Source organism: Octopus bimaculoides, chromosome 4 (assembly GCF_046866305.1).
Source record: "Octopus bimaculoides isolate indiv1 chromosome 4, ASM4686630v1, whole genome shotgun sequence".
In the NCBI taxonomy this organism is placed as follows: domain Eukaryota; kingdom Metazoa; phylum Mollusca; class Cephalopoda; order Octopoda; family Octopodidae; genus Octopus; species Octopus bimaculoides.
The window spans coordinates 107,519,170-107,540,037 of NC_142931.1; the positions used below are offsets into that span (position 1 = coordinate 107,519,170).

Below are 20,868 nucleotides of genomic sequence, written 5' to 3' on the forward strand. Positions count from 1 at the left end.
TCACCCCACCATCGCTTGACAACCAATGCTGGTGTGTTTACGTGCCCGTAACTTAGCGGTTTGGCAAAAAGAGAACGATAGAATAAGTACTAGGCTTACAAAGAATAAGTCCTGGGGTTGATTTTCTCGACTAAAGGCGGTGCTCCAGCATGGCCGCATTCAAATAACTGAAACAAGTAAAAGAGATTATAAATATAATCTGAAATACACACACACACACACACACACTCTCACATACTTTCACATGTTTGTATGTGTGTGTGTGTGTGTGTGTGTATACGCCCGTCTTAACTTCACATGATGGTTGTAAAGAAGCAGCATTGTCAGTGTTTTATGAAAAAAAAAAAAAACATGACTGGTTATTCTTTTTCTTTTTTTCTTTTACTTATTTCAGTCATTTGACTGCGCCCATGCTGGAGCACCGCCTTTAGTCAAATCAAATCGACCGCAGGACTTATTCTTTGTAAGCCTAGTACTTATTCTATCGGTCTCTTTTTGCCGAACCGCTAAGTTACGGGGACCTAAACAAACCAGCATCAGTTGTCAAGCGATGTTGGGGGGACAAACACAGATACACAACATATACACACATACATATATATATACATATATACGATGGGCTTCTTTCAGTTTCCGTCTACCAAATCCACTCACAAGGCTTTGGTCGGCCCGAGGCTATAGTAGAAGACACTTGCCCAAGGTGCCATGCAGTGGGACTGAACCCGGAACCATGTGGTTGGTAAGCAAGCTACTTACCACACAGCCTACCTGGTTTGGAAACAGGCAGGGGTTGGTGAGAGGAAGGGCATCCAAATATTGAAACTCTGCATCAGAAAATTCCATTTGTCCCAACAAGTATGGAAAATGGACATTAAATGATGATGAGGATATGTGTGTGTGTGTGTGTGTGTGTGTGTGTGTGTGTGTTTGTGTCTGTTTGTTATGACATTACATGATAGCTGTAAATGGGCATCACTATCACACAGATGGTGTCATTCCTTTCCAATCTTCTGTAAAAAGACATCTCCATAGAAAATCTGCCTCAATAAACTCCAGCCAAATCAAGCAAGCATGGAAAAGTGGAAGTTAGGGTGATAATGAGGTTAATGTTAATATACACATGATTGGTCACATCCTCAGGCAAAGTCGACCTAGGCGGAATTTGAACTCAGAACGTAGCGGCAGACGAAATACGGCTAAGCATTTCGCCTGGTGTGCTAACGTTTCTGCCAGCTCGCCGTAGAGTGTGTAGCAAAGAATGATGAATGTCCCTGGTCCATTGCCATAAGGATTGGCATAATCATAATCATCATCATCTGATCTGAAATATGATATATATATATATATATATATATATATATATATGTCAGTGTTATGTAACTGCTGTGCTTGTGATGACGTGTTGAGCTGAGTGAAATTGAGGTCATGGCCAATACCAGTGGTGTCTGACTGGCACCCATGCAAGTCGCATGTAAAAAGCACCATTTGTGCATTGGGCCTCATGAAGGCAGTGACAGGTGACTGAAACCTTTGACAATATACTGTACTTGTGTAGACCTCTCAAGCCAAGTGAGACCACAGCCAAGGCCGATGTTGGTATCAGGTCAATAGCACCTGTGCCAGTGGCACATAAAAAACACCCACTACACTCTTGGAGTGGTTGACACTAGGAAGGGCATCCAGTCATAGAAACCTTGTCAAATCAGATCGGAATCTGGTGCAGCTCCCCAGCTTACCAGTTTTCAGTCAAACCGTCCAACCCCTGCCAACATGGAAAATGGACAAAATCCACTACTACTGATATAATGAAACAGTGACTGAAAAATCACTCATGCTCAGATTAGCCAGCAGGAGGCTAAATAAAAAAATTTCATGCATGACAGAAATGATATTAGTTTAAAATAGTAATCTCTGAATCATACTTAAAGCAGATATATCACTGAAAGCATACTTAACTGTGGTATTCATTCTGGTATATATATATATATATATATATATATATATACTGCATATAAAGCAAACTTCTTCATTGTTAGGTAGGAGTTTGTAAAATAACTTATTTTCTTTCATTTTATATCAAAAGACTTTGAAATGTATGAACTTGTAGCTAAACCAAAAGCAGTTACAACAATAATGATATCAAAATGGTTAAGGAATTTTAAGATACTTACATTGATCAGGCTTCTTTCAGAGCCAATTAGTGCCATTAAAGCTCCAAGTGCTGATACTCGCTCCAGTGTAGGTGTGTCCTAAATACAAATATAAATAATTGTTATATACTTGTGATACATATTTTCACAAAGCATTTTACTTATGATTTAATTGAATGTCCTCTGGATATATGTAGTCATCAATAATCATTTAAAACAATAAAAATGTTGTTTCCTTACACCCTAGTTTTGATTATTCTATTCTTTGTGACAGCAAACATGACACACAAAGAGCTACATCAATTAGTAATATATTTTATCTAGTAAAAATTCATTATGAATTTACAAAGTCATCACTGAGACAATCTTGTTGTAATTAATATTAAAGCAAATTGTAACATAATACGGTACAAAGATTTCTTAACCAAATTGCTTTTCTGAAGAATTAAAATAACTATCTTAAACCAATCTCAACAGCTCATTGCAAGGTACCATTCTCAATCATGCCTGAAGAAACTTTAAATTCTTTGAGAAATTTTGTTGTTTAGATTTTTCTCTTTCTCATAAATAATTCATTAACCAATAACTTTACCCAATCCCATATTAATAATGCAACTCACTGGTTCTGTTCCTGATTTAAATTCAATTCTAGCAGGCATGATGAACAAGAAATATTTCTATGCTGACCAGTTTTTATCTGACAAATTAAAAAGCATTTTAATCTTTTTGATACCAAACCATTTAAAATGCCCTGGATCTATGATATTAACTTTCTGCTTTAAAATGATGTAATTTAAAGGCTCCTCTTAAAATTTCATGTTTACTCATGTCCCAAACACAAGCTTAATAATGACAAGGCTATTTTACTCGACAAAATGGAATAGGCAGGCAAGGGGAGACACATGAGACAGAGAGTTTCTGATGAGGTCACAGAGTGTGTGACAAAAGTACTTTCATGGAGAAAAAAAAAAAGAAAAACTAATAAAACTAAATTGAACATCAAAGAAATAGTACATGTGTTTAATTGGCAATGAATGAAATAAAGTATAACAATATCTGTTTCAACACGAATCTTGCAAAACAAATACATAAACATATTTATTTGACTAGATTTTTCAATATTTTCAAATTGAATCCAAACAAAAGCATTGTATTTCAACATAATTAGGGTAAGAAAAGGATTAAAGTGAACTAAATTAAAAATCTCTCACAAGATATGAATTGACGCTAAGTTATTGCAAAAAGATATTTGCCTAAGATGCCACCCAGTAGGACTGAACCCAGGACTTTATGATTACAAAGCAAATTGCGTAACTATTTAGTCATACTCTGTTGTTACACACTGTATCACAGCTATGCTACATGCATACACGCATAAGAATAAATATAGACAATATCACACACACACACACACATATATATATATATATATATATATATATATATATACTCTCTCTTTACTCTTTTACTTGTTTCAGTCATTTGACTGTGGCCATGCTGGAGCACCGCCTTTAGTCGAGCAAATCAACCCCAGGACTTATTCTTGGAAGCCTAGTACTTATTCTATCGGTCTCTTTGCCGAACCGCTACGTTACGGGGACGTAAACACACCACCATTGGTTGTCAAGCAATGTTGGCGGGGGGGACAAACACAGACACACAAACATATACATATACATATATATATATATATATATATATACGTCAGGCTTCTTTCAGTTTCCATCTAGCAAATCCACTCACAAGACTTTGGTCGGCCCGCGGCTATAGTAGAAGACACTTGCCCAAGGTACTACACAGTGGGACTGAACCCGGAACCATGTGGTTGGTAAGCAAGCTACTTACCACACAGCCACTCCTGCGCCTATATATATATATATATATATATATATATATATATATATATATATATATATATATATATATATATATATATGTGTGTGTGTGTATAATATAAATTTAATTAGAGGATATGTGAACCTTGTGAAGGGATGGTTGCATCCAAGTAAATACTGATTCAATACCTAGTATTTTGGGGGAATGAAATTCCCTTAAAACAATAGGTATATATAAAGCATATAGTTTATATTCATTTAAAAGAAGAAAAGAAAATAGAGATAAGGAAGTTGATAATTTATTATTAACAAATTGGTCATCTTCACTTCATACAGCTGTTTCAATTAATACTCAATAATCTAATTACAAATTTGTACAATAAATTTACATTTATGTGACATGAGCATGATTTCATCAGAAAGAAAAAGATGTACCTTTGGATATTATATGAGGGCTTATCAATTCATTTCAGCAGAATCTGATGAAATTTTACTCATGTCACATTTAATGTACAATTTAATGTAAATTTAATGTACAAATTTGTAATTAGATTATTGAGTATTAATTGAAACAGCTGTAAGAAGCAAAGATGACTAATTTGTTAATAATAAACAATTATTAACTTCCTTATCTCCATTCTTTTTCCTTCTTTTATATATACCTAGAAGAAATTGTTTTGTAGAATGAATTGATCCCATTATATTATTTTCTTTTAAGCCTGGTACTTGATCATTCCCTTTTGCTAAACTGCTAAGTTACAGAGATATAAACACACCAACAATAGTTATCAAGTGGTGGTGAGGGACAAATGAAAAAATGTTTGTATAAAAAGAAAAGGAAACACTATATCCCATCCAAAAATAATGGTGTTTTAAAAACATGAAAAATTTGAACAAAGTTATAGCCGGGAGATAACAGTTTACTTGAAGTAGCAGCCTTCAGCTTCCAACACGGCCTGAAGATGGCTCTAGAACTTCATGCATGAACTCTTCACTGTGTCCCTTGGAAGATCTTTAAATACTTCCTTGATGTTAGCTACCAGCTTGGTCTTGGTGTTGCAAGTAGAGTGTTTGGTGTCTTTCTCAACTACACACAACACAGTAACCCATGGGACTACAAGTGGAGGAAATAGGGGTGGATTTAATAGGCATGTCCCTTAAAGCTACTCTTAATTTCTCTATAAATTTGAATGTTCTTTTCAAAATACTACCTATCCAACAATGTTGGTTTGAATTTGTAATGACTAATGTATTATCTCATCTGTCTCTGTCTGATAACTGTTTAAAATTTTACCTGAAGATGGCGGATTAAATGTTATGACGTAATTCATAAAAACATCAATAAAATTCTATTGGAACAGCGAATGTAAATTTTGAATCTCGTCTATGTTCTCTTATTTTACAACTATATCAACTCTATGGCTTGAATTGAATTTCATACTTATATATCTACTGTATGCTACAAATACTTGATACCTTCATTGTTGTTTTACTTCATTGTGAATCTTATGTTATTGTACCCAGCTATGTCTGGCACCCTATGTGTTGGTGTACCTAGATTCTATTGAATCCTATACCTAATACACACACACACACACAGCAAGAGAGAGAGAGAGAGAGAGAGAGAGACTTACCCATACATTTAACATATACACACATGCATCTATATATTAACTAATGACCTATCAAAAACTGTTATAACACTTGCCGACAAAGGCTGAAGTTGGAAATAAGTGGGCATCATCTTTTTGTTAAGAATAAAATACTTTGCCCAGTAATTCTGACTGTATAGAGCAGAATATGTAAATTTATTTTTCTTGTATGGTTAATTAGATTTATTTTCTTCATGTCAAACACTTTAAACTATCTATATTTCTCTGTGTAATATTCAGAAATAGAAAGTTTGTCTTTCTTAGAGTTCTTTACCAAAGCTAATACATTAAGATAATATTCTTGGTGCATCTACAAAATATTTGTCAATATCACCGATATTTACAGCCACCTTCTGAATTTAGTTATAAATTCTGAAAGTTGAGCTTTTTGTGTAACATACTGCATTTAATGCAGTAGTAGTATTGAAACAGTGACCACGTTTGGATAACTATTAGAAGGATTCTGTTAAAAAAAATTCTAGTGAAATCTGGCAAGCATAATATTGAGCTAACACTTCAAAAATATCTGTATTACAATACAGCTAATGAATGCTAAAAACATGCATATGATGCAGTGTATTTTTGCTGGAAATGAAATGTTTTGTCCAGAAATTCAAATATACAAAATATGCAGATTTTATTTTATTGTGCATATGTGTGTGAGTGTGAACACACACATATATATAACATTTAATATTTTCCTTGAATCAAACGCTTAAATCTATGTTTTACATTTCTATGTAGAAAATAGATGAAAATAGAAATTCTTCAAAGTTCTTTGCTAATGTTAATAAGTTAAAGCTTTCAGATAATATACATGCTACGTTCACAAAATATTTGTCAATATCACACAGACATATATCTTTTATAATTTGTCTTTTGGTTGTTACAGTCATTAGATTGTGGCCATGCTGGGGCACCACTTCGAAGAATTTTTAGTCAAACAAATCAACCCTAACACTTTTTTAAAACTTGGTATTTATTCTATTGTCTTGTTTTGCTGAACCGCTAAGTTAGAGGGATGTTAACAAACCAACACTGTTTGTCAAGTGGTGTAATAGGGAACAAACACAGACACACACAAACGTATATAACAGGCTTCTTTTCAGTTTTATTGACGGATATTTGTCCTTATCTTGTTTGTTGTTAACACAACATTTCAGCTGATATACCCTCCAGCCTTCATCAGGTGTCTTGGGGAAATTTCAAACCTGGGTTCTCATTCCTAAGGTATTTTTCTATGTTGTTGTTATTATTATCATTATTCAGGTCACTGATTCCAGGCAGTGACCTGAATAATAATAATAATAATAATAATAATAATAATAATAATAATAATGATAATAATAATAATAACAGAAAAATACCTTAAGAATGAGAACCCAGGTTTGAAATTTCCCCAAGACACCTGATGAAGGCTGGAGGGTATATCAGCTGAAATGTTGTGTTAACAACAAACAAGATGAGGACAAATATCTGTCAGATGTAAATAATGTAAATAATGTACACAATTCCTCATCTCTTAGATATAGAACTGTACTCTTTCAGTTTTGTCTTCCAAATCAGTTGACCTGAGGCTATTAGTAGAAGACACTTGCCCGAGGTGCCACACAGTGGCAGAACACAGAACCATGTGTGTGTGTGTGTATATATATATATATATATATATATATATATATAAATTAAGGTACTCAGAAACCTGGATGTTTGTACATTTACAGATTTTTATTAATGTCACATATTAAATGAAGCGCTTTTCACCTAGTCGTGTAGGTTTTTCAAATTTCACGACTAGGTGAAAAGCGTTTCATTTAATGTGACATTAATAAAAATCTGTAAATGTACAAACATCCAGGTTTCTGAGTACCTTAATTTTTTTCAATATAATTTCTGTACATCAGCTCCAAACCTTCAAATATCATCATCATCATCGTTTAACATCCGCTTTCCATGCTAGCATGGGTTGGATGATTTGACTGAGGACTGGTGCAACCGGATGGCCACACCAGGCTCCAATCTAATTTGGCAGAGTTTCTACAGCTGGATGCCCTTCCTAATGCCAATATATATATATATATATACACACACACACATACATATATAAACATGCACATGCATACTTGAATGTACATGCATATACATATACATAACAAAAATGCGTAAAGATAACCCAGAATGGCCACTGTATCTGAATAACAGTGATGAATAAAGCTACATTGGGTATATTAAATGACATACAATATAATTTGTTAATTCATTATTTCCATTTCCAGAGAAGGTAGAACAATAGCATGATAGCAATTGGAACCAGCTCCAAATAAAGGTCAATAATCTCTTTTGTATATATCTCTAGGTATCTTGTACAGCTGGACACAAGTTAGGACAACTGCTGTGCTGATGATACCAATTGAGATAGGAAAAGGTGTCTGCATATGTCCTCTTGTTCCTTGACAATCAGTTTGTTCTTGATAGAATGTCAATTTTGGAGTTTTTATATCTGAGATTATCTCACCTTCTTGCTTGGTGCTGGTTACAATTGATATTCAGTGAATTTCCTATCTTTTCTAGAAATGGGTACAATTTCAATAAATCAAGAACTTATTTTGTATGTTATTTACTATACCTTTACTTGTCTTTCTTGTACATATTTATGTATGTACATACATTCAATGAATGCGACATCAAAATCATGCGTAAATGGCTCCTTTCTCCGGAAAAGGAAAGATTTGGCTGTTATTTCTTGCACACCCTGCTACCATGTAACAAGTATTTTGGGGTCATTTATCACAAATAGCTGTTACGTGATAGTAGGGCATGCAAGAAATAGCAGCCAAATCTTTGGAGCTGAGATATGTTCAATGTACTCCAAAAAAGTTTTGTAATGATATTCCCTTGAGGTGAACTTTCACTTTGACTCTTAGAACTGGATCAGCTGGTTTTCGTTAATTTCTGTAAAGAATTTTTATCTATTTACTTTTGTTTTAAAGTGAAAGATGAATGAACGTGTATTTGAAATAGATGTGTGTGTGTGAAAGAGTGAGAGAGAGAGAGTGCCACTTACACATACATGAGAATACGCATGTTCACACACACACTCTCTCTCTCCCCCACTCACACAAATGCACACATACATACAAAAGAGATATACACATATGTGTCGATGTATGTACGTATTCATGACAACACACCCTTTCACTCACTCTTTTTCTCTCTTTCTCTAACACACACATGTCCACTTCATACACATGTACATACATCTTTCAGTTTCTCCTCTTTCACTTTAAAAAGAAAGTAAATAATTAAAAATTGTTTATGGAAATTAACGACTTGAATTTAATAAAAAAAAAACATTAAAATATTGTCAGTTTAAAGAAAGCTAAAATATAAATACTTACTGTACAAACAACTTACATTTTTGAAATCACATTCAGTTAAAAATATTTCTAAATGATTAAAATATTGTGTACGTCAAAAAGTCGATGTTTTTTTCCCTCAGAGAGCGTGAAGACTATGCGTGTGTGTATGTCACAGATAGCAGACATGTGTTTGTGTTGATTGACATACCATGACATCCATTATATGTGTGTTTATCTGTATATGTGTGTTGACATCAAGGAAGCCATGTTTTTTCATCAAGAAATAACAAACAAAAATTGTGTTTACTCGTTTTCATTAATAAATAGAAGTCCAAATGTCACACAAATTTGTACTGTACTGCCAAAGGTAAATATGAAATTAAATATGCAAATAAAATTAAGATAAAATATACTATTTCTGAGATATTTTGGGTACAGACAAACATCCCTAGAGTTTGAGTACTATTAAAATGTATGACACACACACACATATATATGTATACATGCAGCTATGCCAAGCCCATACCTAGTTTAAACATATAAATCCACTGCAGTTCAGATAAACTGCCTTTAAAAGATGTTGAGACTATCTTTAGATCAAGAATTACAGCTCAAAGCCATCCTGAAGATAGTTCAAGTTGTTCTTTATGAAAATGCACAAAAAATGTAAACAGGTGTCTGTGTGGTAAGAAGCTTGTTTCCCAACCACATGGTTCCAGGTTCAGTCCCACTGTCAGGCACCTTAAGGAAGTGTCCTTTATCATAACCTCAGGCTAACCAATGCATTGTTAGTGGATTTGGTGGACAGAAACTGAAAGAAGCCCATCATATATATGTATATATCTTTTATCTTTTACTTGTTTCAGTCATTAGACTGCAGCCATGCTGGGGCAATGCACTGAAGAATTTTAGTCAAATGAATTAACCCTAGTACTAGTTATTTTCTGTAAAGCCTGGTACTTAATCTATTGAACTCATTTGCTGAACCACTAAATTACAGGGATGTAAACAGATCAACACCAGTTGTCAAGTGATGGTCCACATATATGACAGATTTTCTTTCAGTTTCTGTCTACCAAATCCACTCACAAGACTTTGGCCAGCGTGAGGCTATAGTAGAAGACACTTGCCCAAGGTATCACACAGTGGAGCTGAACCTAGAACCATGTGGTTAGGAAGCAAACTTCTTACCACACAGCCACGCCTGCACCTATAAAGTAATATCTAGATTGTGTGTGTTTATGTTTGTTCCTCCCCCACTGCTTGACAACTGGTGTTGGTGTGTGTATGCCTCTGTAACTTAGCAGTTTTCCTAAAAGAGATAAATAGAATAAGTGCCAGACTTGAAAAGAAAGTTGAGGTCGATTCATTCAGTTAAAACTTATTCGTGGATGTAGTCCAAAAACTAAAACATCTAAAAGATAACAATGAACTACAGAAACTACAAATAAATTCTACTTTTACTTTCTTACATTTTTGAGGAAAGTGTTCTTGTTTTTGTTTTTCAAAATACTATACAAGTACTTTTATATAATTACTTCAAATTAATTAATTTTCTAATTGAGAAATATCTGCAGGGGTTGGACAAAATAATGGAAATGCATTAAAATTTCAAACAAATTTATTTTAATATGGGGTAGGACTTCTTTTGCTGTAATTACAGCTTGAATTCTATGAGGTATGGACACGTACAAAGTTTGAATTGTTTCCAAAGGAATTTTTGTCTATTCTTTAGCTAAAACAGTCTCCAGTTCCTGTAGTGATGATAGTGGAGGATATCGACTCCTTACTTGTCTTTCTAAAATGCACCATAAATGTTCAATAATATTGAGATTTGGGGACTGTGGTGGCCAGATAAGATGTTCAACTTCACTAGAATGTTCGTCGTGCCATTCAGTAACAAATTTAGCTGTGTGAATTGGTGCATTATCATCCTGAAAGATTACATTTCCCTCTGGAAACAGTTCTGCAAACCTAGGATGAATTTGATCATCACAAATCTTCCTCTGTGTTTAACAGTTGGAAGAAGGCAGTCTGGGTCAAATGCTTCTTTTGGCTGTCTCCACACATATACTCAGCCAGTAGTCGGAAATAAGGTAAAGGATGACTTGTCCGAGAAAATAACATTCTTCCACTGCTCTAGGGACCAATTCTGTAGGTTTTTACTTCACTCTAAATGCTTTGCAACATTTGTTTTTGAAAGTAGTGGTTTTCTGATTGCAGCCCTCTCTTGAAATCCGGCTTTGTGCAGTTCCCGGCGGACAGTTTTTTGTGGAAACTGTGTTCTAGAGGTGGTCATTAAGCTCTGCAGTAATTTTGGGAGTTGTACTTTTGTGATCCTTTCTAACAATTTGCGTAAGAGTCCGACGTTCCTTATCTGAAAGTTTTGGTTTTCTTCGGAGTTTTGTTTTGACGAGGCGGTTTTTCCCTTTTCCTCAAAGGCTGTCATTACTTTTGAGACAGTACTTCTTGATCCACAAAACATTTCAATTGTTTTCATTATACTCTCGCCTGCTAAATGAACACCAACAATTTGACCTCTTTGAAAGTCCTATAGATCTGTCATTTTAATGAATTTTAATTACCTTTTTCTGATGATATCTGAAGCAAAACATATTAAGCAACACTAATATTAAATCAAAAAACATAAAAATAAACAAGCTTTTGATGGTTTTATAGATATTTCAAAATTATGATGCTATGATGCTAGGTGTTTCCATTATTTTGTCCAACCCCTGTATACACCATTCTTCTTTCTTTGTCTCTTTCTTTCTTTCTTTTTATTTTTGTTGGAAGCTAGCTAGATTTCAGAAAATGTCATACACAACCTATGACATTGCCCTTGGAAAGATGCGACCCTAAACTTAACTGCTGCTGCTGCTGCTACTACTCCTACTACTACTACTCCTACTACTACTACTACTACTACCCTACTACTCCTACTCCTACTACTACTACTACATAACCATACCTGTGTGTGTGTGAGTGTGTGTGTAGATAGATCTATAGAGATACATACACACACATATCTATATATACACATAGTTACAGCTGTGTATGTATGTGTATATAAGAGGAGGCATATATGTTCAAAGATATACACTGCTGCCACCACTACTACTACAACTACTACTACTACCACCACCACCACCACCAATACTACTACTATTCCATTGTAGTCATCATCAAGCACAAAAACATATATACTTTCTCTTATATACACACACAGCTGTAACTATGAGTATATAAAGATATGTATGCGAATGTGTGTATATGTATCCGTATATATCTACCTATACACACACACACACACACACAGGTATGGCTATGTGGTTAAGAATTTTGTTTCCCAACCACATGGTTTTGAGTTCAGTCACATTGTGGAAGAAGTAGACAACATTTGTTCTGAATGTGCCACTCAGAGAAAAAAAAAAAAAAAACAACACACACACATACATACATTACATACATACATACATACAAAGAATAAATGACACAAGAGTATGAATTACTATCTGTCTGTCTGTCTATCTATCAATAAATACACACATACACACACAAGCATACATTTGTATGGCATGCCAATTATTTTTAGGAACACTGACGTTTTCTTCAGCTGAACTTCTAGTAGCAAGAACTAGTTGTTCTTGTAACACAAATTGGAAGATATTTAACTGTGCATATTAAATAACATCTGACTGATTGCAATGATAGAAAGTGGAAGCTAACATCCTGAATGCCCACAGTTTTCCCTATATACAGCTTTGTCTTGTCTGACTGAACACAACTTAAAGCTTTCCTAAATCTGAAAAAAGATAAGCACATGCATACATGTATATGTGTATGCATGCACACACACACACAAACACACACACACATGTATACACAGGTACAAACATAAGAATATTTTCTAGACTGATCAATAGTTGGTGGAATGAGAAGAATAAAATATTAGAGCAGCTCTGAATTTGTTACCATTGGGATGCAGTGAAATCATTATCATTGTGTATTTTGCATCTTATGGGAAAAGTTAATCTCATAACAAGAAAAAGAAAAAAAAAAGGTTAGTTGAAATCATGCAAAAGCAGATGACTGAATCTTTTTTTAATATAAATTCTGTTTCATTTTTGTATGTTTCGCAAAATTTGAAATTGTGTGTAGAAAACGATGCTGTAGTCTGGGAAGGTCATACTGCCAGTATTAACACATGCACTGGTTATGTTTCACTTCAGTCGGTATTACCAGTCAATTAGATAATTCATCATTGATCAAGGGTTTAATCAAATACGCTGTGAAGTCCTTTTATCACACTCTGTGACTTAATCAGTAACTACATGTTTCCAAGTACTACTCTCTCCCCAGCACTTGTTTCTTGTTTACTGAAGTGCTGAGAAGGAGATAGACACAGTCATTGATAATGTCACTGACTGTGTCAAAAAAACTTTGACAGGTTAATCTGTTAATCAATTGGTTAATTATCTAGTTGATAGATAGTAAAACTAAAGTGAAACATAATCAGTGCATATGTTTTATTGGCACTATGGCCCTCTCAAACTACAATTTGATTCTACACAACTGCATATAAAACACTAAAACATACATCATAAAGAGTCAATGAGGAACCTCTTTAATTGGCCACTTGATCTGCAAAAAATAACAGTCAAATATTCCTCAAATAACACTATACACTTTTTTGAAAAGAGAGAGAAAATTGTTTTCTAATATGAACTTAGATAAACTTTGTCTACAAAAAGATTGGATAAGGATAGTCGTATGTAGACTGTTTTTGATTAGGTCTGTTTGATCAGTGGTGATCTCAGTTTAGTCAATATCAATAACTTATATAGTAAATGATCTCTTCAAAGACAATATGACAATGAAACTGATAGGTAAGCTTCATGTATGAACAAATTTAGAAGGTATTATTTGTTAATATATTACCATCACGAGGTAATTTCACTTTATAAGCTCAAAGGTGATCCCACAACAGAGCTTGGGCAAATGTCTTCAACTATAGCAGCCCCAGGTTGAGTAACTGGATTTGATAGATGAAAATTCAAAGAAGCCCTTGGTGAGTGTGTGTGTGTTGTCCTTGTCTTGGCATTATGTAATGGTTGTGAATGAGCATCATTGTCATACAAGCAATGTTGTTCGTTTCCTGTCTTCCATGGAAACTATGTCTGGCAAAAGGGAAATATTACCTTGCTTCAACATAAGTGAGGGTCGATGACAGGAAGGACATCCAGCTGTAGAGAATCTGCCACTAACATTCCATTTGACCCATGCTAGCATGGAAAAATGGATCTTAAAAATGATGATGAAAGGCAATAGATATTAACACCAGTGAGAAAACTGATAAACTTGGTGCTTTTAAACAAAAATACATTGTCACCATAAACAGCAGCAATACCAGTGATATCTTACAAAGCTTTATCAACAGCTTGAAGAGCGATTGAAGGGGTCATTGAAGCCTCATCCAAGATGATCAAATCCAGGTTTCATAAATGATTTACATGGGCTGAAGTGGCTGGTACATTACAAATGCTGGCCTCCGTGAGTGGGACAGGCAACTTGAACAAACTAGGGACAGTCTTTCCACCTGACAGTAGTGTAGAGGCAATGCCTGTCCAAGCACTACTGCACATGTTGCAGTTGTTCCTTCGCAGATAAAAAATTATGGTATTAAACGTATAAGATTTACCACAATCACCTGGTGCATCTACATAGAAACAGGAGTGGTTGGGCACCTCACCTGTCCTCTTCTTATCCACAGATTCAAGTACAGCATTAGCAATCAATCTCTGTTTATCAGTAAGTGTTGCAATGCCTGGGTAATTGAGGTCTTGATGATGGTCAAACAGCAGTACTCCAATAGGTTCAGGCAGCCCAATTGCTAAACAATTAATGCCATTCTCTATCAGAATTGCATCAATTGAGTGCAGTGCCATGTTTTCTGCATGTTCTGCATTAAAACCTTGGTACAAGAAATCTTCAATCATGGATTCCTTGTGAGTGGTCCATATTTGCAGGGTTCATATATGTGCACAGGGCAGTAAACATAACACGCAACTGTAAGGGCATCCAACAGGCAGCAACTTCTAGCAATGCATGTTCCAGTGTGTCATCATTTGAGAAAAGACCATATCTTAGGCATGCCACCTTAAATGTTGGCAAGATTTCTCCTACAGTGCGCAAATCCTGGAAGCTCACAGCGCCTGAAACATGCAGCTGCAACATTTGCAAGTGAAATTTTCCTGTGTCTCTGGGGCTCACTGTATTCATTCTACTGATGATATTAGTATTCCTTTGCCTTGATGTCCATATTCTAGTGTGCTCATTAAACATAATACAGCGGAAGGTCAGGATACAAATGGTTCCTTGCATCATCATCATGCTAATTCAGTTTGAACCATGCAATTAGGGTAGTGTCATGATCCCTCTGTGCCTGAGCAGCTTGCTGAGAATTGCTTCTGTGAAAGTAAAGTCTTTGCTGGTCTTCAAGATGTACTGTAAGTCTGTAGTCAATGTGAGATGTGTCATGTAGCTTGAACTCTAACAGTCTCTACATAGCTTACGAAGGAGAAACATATCAGCAAGCAAGATAATTAGTAATTTCGTCATGAGCTTGATTCTGCTCATGATCTGCTGCTGGGTTGTCTCTTCAACAGAAGTATTGTCATGTCCCTTGTTCATGTACTTAAAGATATATTTAATGCTTTTCACAGATGAACAAATTTCTACATTAATGTGAGCTCTGTACTTTTTCAGTAGGTAGACATTGTACGGAACAATGATCCTATTTTCAATTGAGTGATGTCCAGCTTGAACTGTGACCCCAGTATTGCGTCTTTTGTACTCTAGATAGCCAATCAAATTCAGAAGCGTTTCATCTCTGTAATTCTTTGGGAATTTCCTTTGACATGAGCCATTTTCCATGCAAGGGAAAGAAAGATTATCTGTTCCACAAGGACCATGTATCATGCATTTTTTTTACTAAATTATGCAAGACTGGATCACCATTGACATCAGGAATTTCAGGTGTCACGATCCTATCTATGTCATCGCTGTTTCTGAGTTTGGACACATTTCTTAACACTACAAACATGTGGCAGTGGGGAAAACCTCTCTTCTGAAACTCAATGACATGGACATAGCCACTGGCACCCCAAAAATGTGTCTATCCTTTATGTCCTTCATAAGTTCTACACTCGGATAACTAAATCTGGCCTATTTTCAGGTGTTCATTTCAAGTGTTTCTCAGGGCACTTCAGGTTGCAAGTGTAAGTGATGAACAAGTCTGACGTAGCATATTTTGAAACAATTGACATGGCACCTGAAAATATTGGTGCATATTCATTGGACTGCCTGTGAATGAGGAAGGCAGTATCACTGGTACTTCTGGTTCAATATTTTCATCTGCTCCTGTGTTCAAATAATCCATCAATTCGTTGTACCTTTCTACTCACAACTGGGTCTGATTGTTCCTAAGATATTGCAACCTGCAACCTTGACATATGCCTCCACAATATAGTATTGAAATAATTTTCCAGTTCTATGAATAACACTAAACCCATCTCTGCATGCAAGATAATAGCTGTAGTATTCTTGCATTGTCAAATAATTACACTCATGTGTCTGGCATTCCTCGACATGGTGCATCTCACAATGCCATCCAAATTCCTCATGGGGAAACAATTGGGTGGCTCATAGGGTCCAAGTGGCATGATGTGTAAGATATTTTTTTCAGGAGGAACATCTCTGGATACACAATAATGTCTCTATTTTCAGGAGGGGCACCATTGCTGCTATTTCATTGCTGGTGGGGAAATTGTAGAGCCTGAAATCAGACTCTCTCCTGTAGTGTAATTCACATCTCCATACTGGCACATTGTCTCTTCTGGCTCTCTCCACTTCTTGTTTTTCAACTGCATGCATGTTCTTGTACAATTCTGCATAAGGATTAATTTGGTGGATCATCATTTAACGTCCGCTTTCCATGCTAGCATGGGTTGGATGATTTGACTGAGGATTGGTGAACCAGATGGCTACACCAGGCTCCAATCTGATTTGGCAGAATTTCTACAGCTGGATGCCCTTCCTAACGCCAACCACTCCGAGAGTGCAGTGGGTGCTTTTACATGCCACCGGCATGAAGGTCAGTCAGGTGGTACTTGCAACGGCCACACTCAAAATGGTGTATTTTACATGCCACCTGCACAGGAGCCAGTCCAGCGGGACTGGCAATGATCTAGCTTGAATGTCTTTACACGTGCCACCGGCACAAGTGCCAAGAAGGCGACGCTGGGCACAGGTGCCATCATGATTTTGCTTTCGCTTGCCCCAACAGGTCTTCGCAAGTCGAGTTTTGTGTCTAATGAAGGAGACGACGTTGGCATGGGTGCCAGTCGTCGAATTTAGTTCAATTTCAATTTCACTTGCCTCAACAGGTCTTCGCAAGCGGAGTTTAGTGTTCAATGAATATGATCACTTATTTTTCTCAGAGTAACAGGGGAACACTCAGAATTTTGAGGTGCACCCATCCTATGCTGCAGAGCTTCATCTGCATCAATGATGTATAACTGACCATATTGCAGTCGATCATTAGCAGGATGCAGGCTTGTCATTGTGTGGTAAGTTTGCCCTAAACCTCCTTCTAGGAGGTGCTGCCAGTTTGACTCCAAATGATGTAAAGGAGAAAGGTACAATTGTAATTTCTGATATTTTTACGGAATGAAATGGACTATTGATTGTTTCCCTCAAATAAATTTTTGAGTGTCTCTCGATATGGTTGCAATGCATGCACGTTAACTTTTCCACCGTGGCAACAACTGTTATTTTCATTTCTAAACCTAAGCGCACCACAATATTAACATATAATGTTCATTTCTCCTATGTTAAATTGTTCAAATTCATTAACAATAGCTCTGTTCAGCACTGGCCTATATTTTCTCATACACTGTCGCTGCATCTGATGCCTCCTTAAATTTTCAATCTCACCAGCATTCATATTTTGAACTCTTTCTCAATATCTTTCCCTTTGGTTTTGCTGATAAATAACCATGTCATGTTTCATGTTCTCTACTCTTTGCTGAAATAAGTTTCTCTACTGCTCATGGTACTGTGCACACTGTTCCTCATCCATATTTTCTCTTCTTATTTGTTGTCTCTGCCTATCTTGCTACAGGTGTTCCTTGCATTGTTCACCCTCAACTGCTGGCATTGCCTGTCTCTCTCCCTCTCACTTTGACTCTTTCTCTCTCACTACCTCTCTGTCCCTCCTCTGTATCGAAAAGTAACATTGAAAATTTACTGTGGTCATTTCTCTTTGATTTAACAATGTGTCAATGTATTTATCTATCTACTTGTCTTCCATTTCACACATACACTTTCTATCACCACTCTCTATCTCTCCTCTGTATCAAAAAGTAAAAGTAACACAGTCTATATTTAAGAGATGAAGAATTATGTACACGGGCATATGGCATAATGATTAAGAGCGCGGGCTACTAACCCCAAGATTCTGAGCTCGAGTCCAGGCAGTGACCTGAATAATAATAATAACATTAAAAAAATACCTTAGGAATGAGAACCCAGGTTCGAAATTTCCCCAAGACACCTGATAAAGGCTGGAGGGTATATCAGCCGAAATGTGTTAGCAACAAACAAGATGAGGACAAATATCCGTCAATTGTAAATAATGTAAATAAAGTAAAAGTAACATTGGAAATTTACTGTGGTTATTTCTCATTGATTTAACAATGTGTTGATGTATTTATCTATTTACTTGACTTCTGTTTCACACACACACTTTCTATCACCACTCTCTCTCTCCTCTCCCTCTGACTCTCTCTCACTACCTCTCTATATATCATATGAAGAGCAAAATGGATGGAAGAACTAAGTAATAAAGGAAGGAGCAAGCAGAATTATGATTATGATTAATTTCAAATTTTACTGAGGTTGACTTTACCTTTCATCCTTTCAGGGTCAATCAATTAAGTACCAGTTAAATACTGGGGTCGATGTAATCGACTCATCCCCTCCCCCAAAATTGCTGCCCTTGTGGCAAAATTTGAAACCATTATATTATTATTATTATTTCTACTACTACTACTTATTTATTTCTTTAAATGTTAACTTTTTGCTGTTAGCATGGGTGGATGAAATTCATAGAAAGAAAATTTCTACAATCAGATGCTGTCCACAATACAAACCATCAGCAGTTTCCTGACCAAGACATGTTTTTCATAAAATATTGGAAGTGAATGCTACTGCTTATATGATAGTGACACTAATTTACAAGTATCATGTGATATGCAGATACAAACATATACATGTACACATGTATGTATGTTTATAGATATATATTTATATGTCTATGACCAGCTTTTTTCAGTTTCCGTCTATCAAATTCACACACAAGGCTTTGGTTGGTTTGTGACTCTAGTAGAAGACCCTTGACCAAAGTGCCACCAAGACATATCGTTGGGAAACAAAACTCTCAGTCACACTGGAAAGCCTGCCCAACTGTCTGTATATATATATATATACACAAATATATATCTGCACGCATGCACACACACACACATATATATATGAATAAATATAAATATAAATTTAATTAAGAGTAACAAAAGCAATATTGGTACCAAAAGGTAATATTTATCTCCCACACTACATTCACTTTGGTCATTTTCATAGCATTTTTTTCGATGGCCCAATAACTGAAGAGATGCTGGCGTGGGTTTCCGCACCGACATCTGAAACTTGGAGTTTTATCATCGCTACCGAATAATTGTCACATATTATATTTACAGATAAATTCCTCTATTTACATAATATTGAGGTCTCTTTCATTCTTTTGTTGTCTTACCATTTCTATCAATATATATATATATATATATATATATATATATATATATATTTGCCAACTAAATGCGGTGGTCCTATAGAGGATGGTGCTATTGTTATTTTTAGCCCCAGGAAGACATCTCCTCCAGCTGGCCAACAACACACAATTTGTGCTCGATTAGTATTTGCGAGGGAGGTCATCGCTCCCATCTCTAGAGTTACGTGATACACACAGACCCGAGTTTCTGGGTGGTTACCCCTCTTCAGTGTGTGTTAATCACTGGCTAGTGATGAATAACTCATTCCACTCACAAAATATTATGTCCTTTTTCTAGTGACACACTGTCACTGATCTTGTAAAGAGATAGATAAGTTATATTTCTGAGTGAGAGATAAAAAATAACAGTACGAAATAGTAAAATATATTTGCCAACTAAATGTGGCAAATGTAAATATATGTATATGTATGTGTATATGTATGTATGTATGTATATAGGGTTATGATATATATATATCTATGATTATTGTTGGTATTTTTTTAAAGACAGATATGTTATTCAAATGTTGATTTCTAGATAGATATACATTACAAAACCTTCAACTTGACAGTTTTTACATTAGTGTGAGGAACGGAAAATTTTCCTTTCAGAATAGGTTGAGAGAAGAAAATAAAAATAAATTTGACTTGAAATTTCAATAAGAATGTTTACCTCATTCAAATAACAATCAGTCCAGCTGTCACAAAGCGTTTGTGTGGTTTTGTTGATGCTAGAGTGACCAAGCATATTAAGGCTGTAACACAAACTACCAACAGCCAGGCTGACGCCACACATCTGAAAATAGACAGATTTAATATGTAGTCTTGGTACAAAAATTGTTATCAAGTTAAAATCTAAATTAACTCTTAACCCTTTTGATACCAACCCACTTAGGAGTCAACCTTGGTCCTGTGATATAAACTCATTGTTTTAAAGTGTTTTACACTTAAATTTTTCATCAGAACTTCTAGTTAGTTTATGTTCAA

The 20,868-nt window shown here is 35.5% G+C and overlaps 1 protein-coding gene across 1 annotated transcript in view; it reads right to left on the reverse strand.

Moving 5' to 3' along the window:
* Positions 1–20,868, reverse strand: part of LOC106879427 (focadhesin) — a 301,702-nt gene that overhangs the window by 55,456 nt on the left and 225,378 nt on the right. The window contains exons 28-29 of the mRNA XM_089351161.1: positions 20,555–20,677; positions 2,172–2,249 (exon numbers count right to left, since the gene is read on the reverse strand). Coding sequence (XP_089207287.1) covers positions 2,172–2,249; positions 20,555–20,677 — 201 coding nt within the window. The remainder of the gene's footprint in view (positions 1–2,171; positions 2,250–20,554; positions 20,678–20,868) is intronic.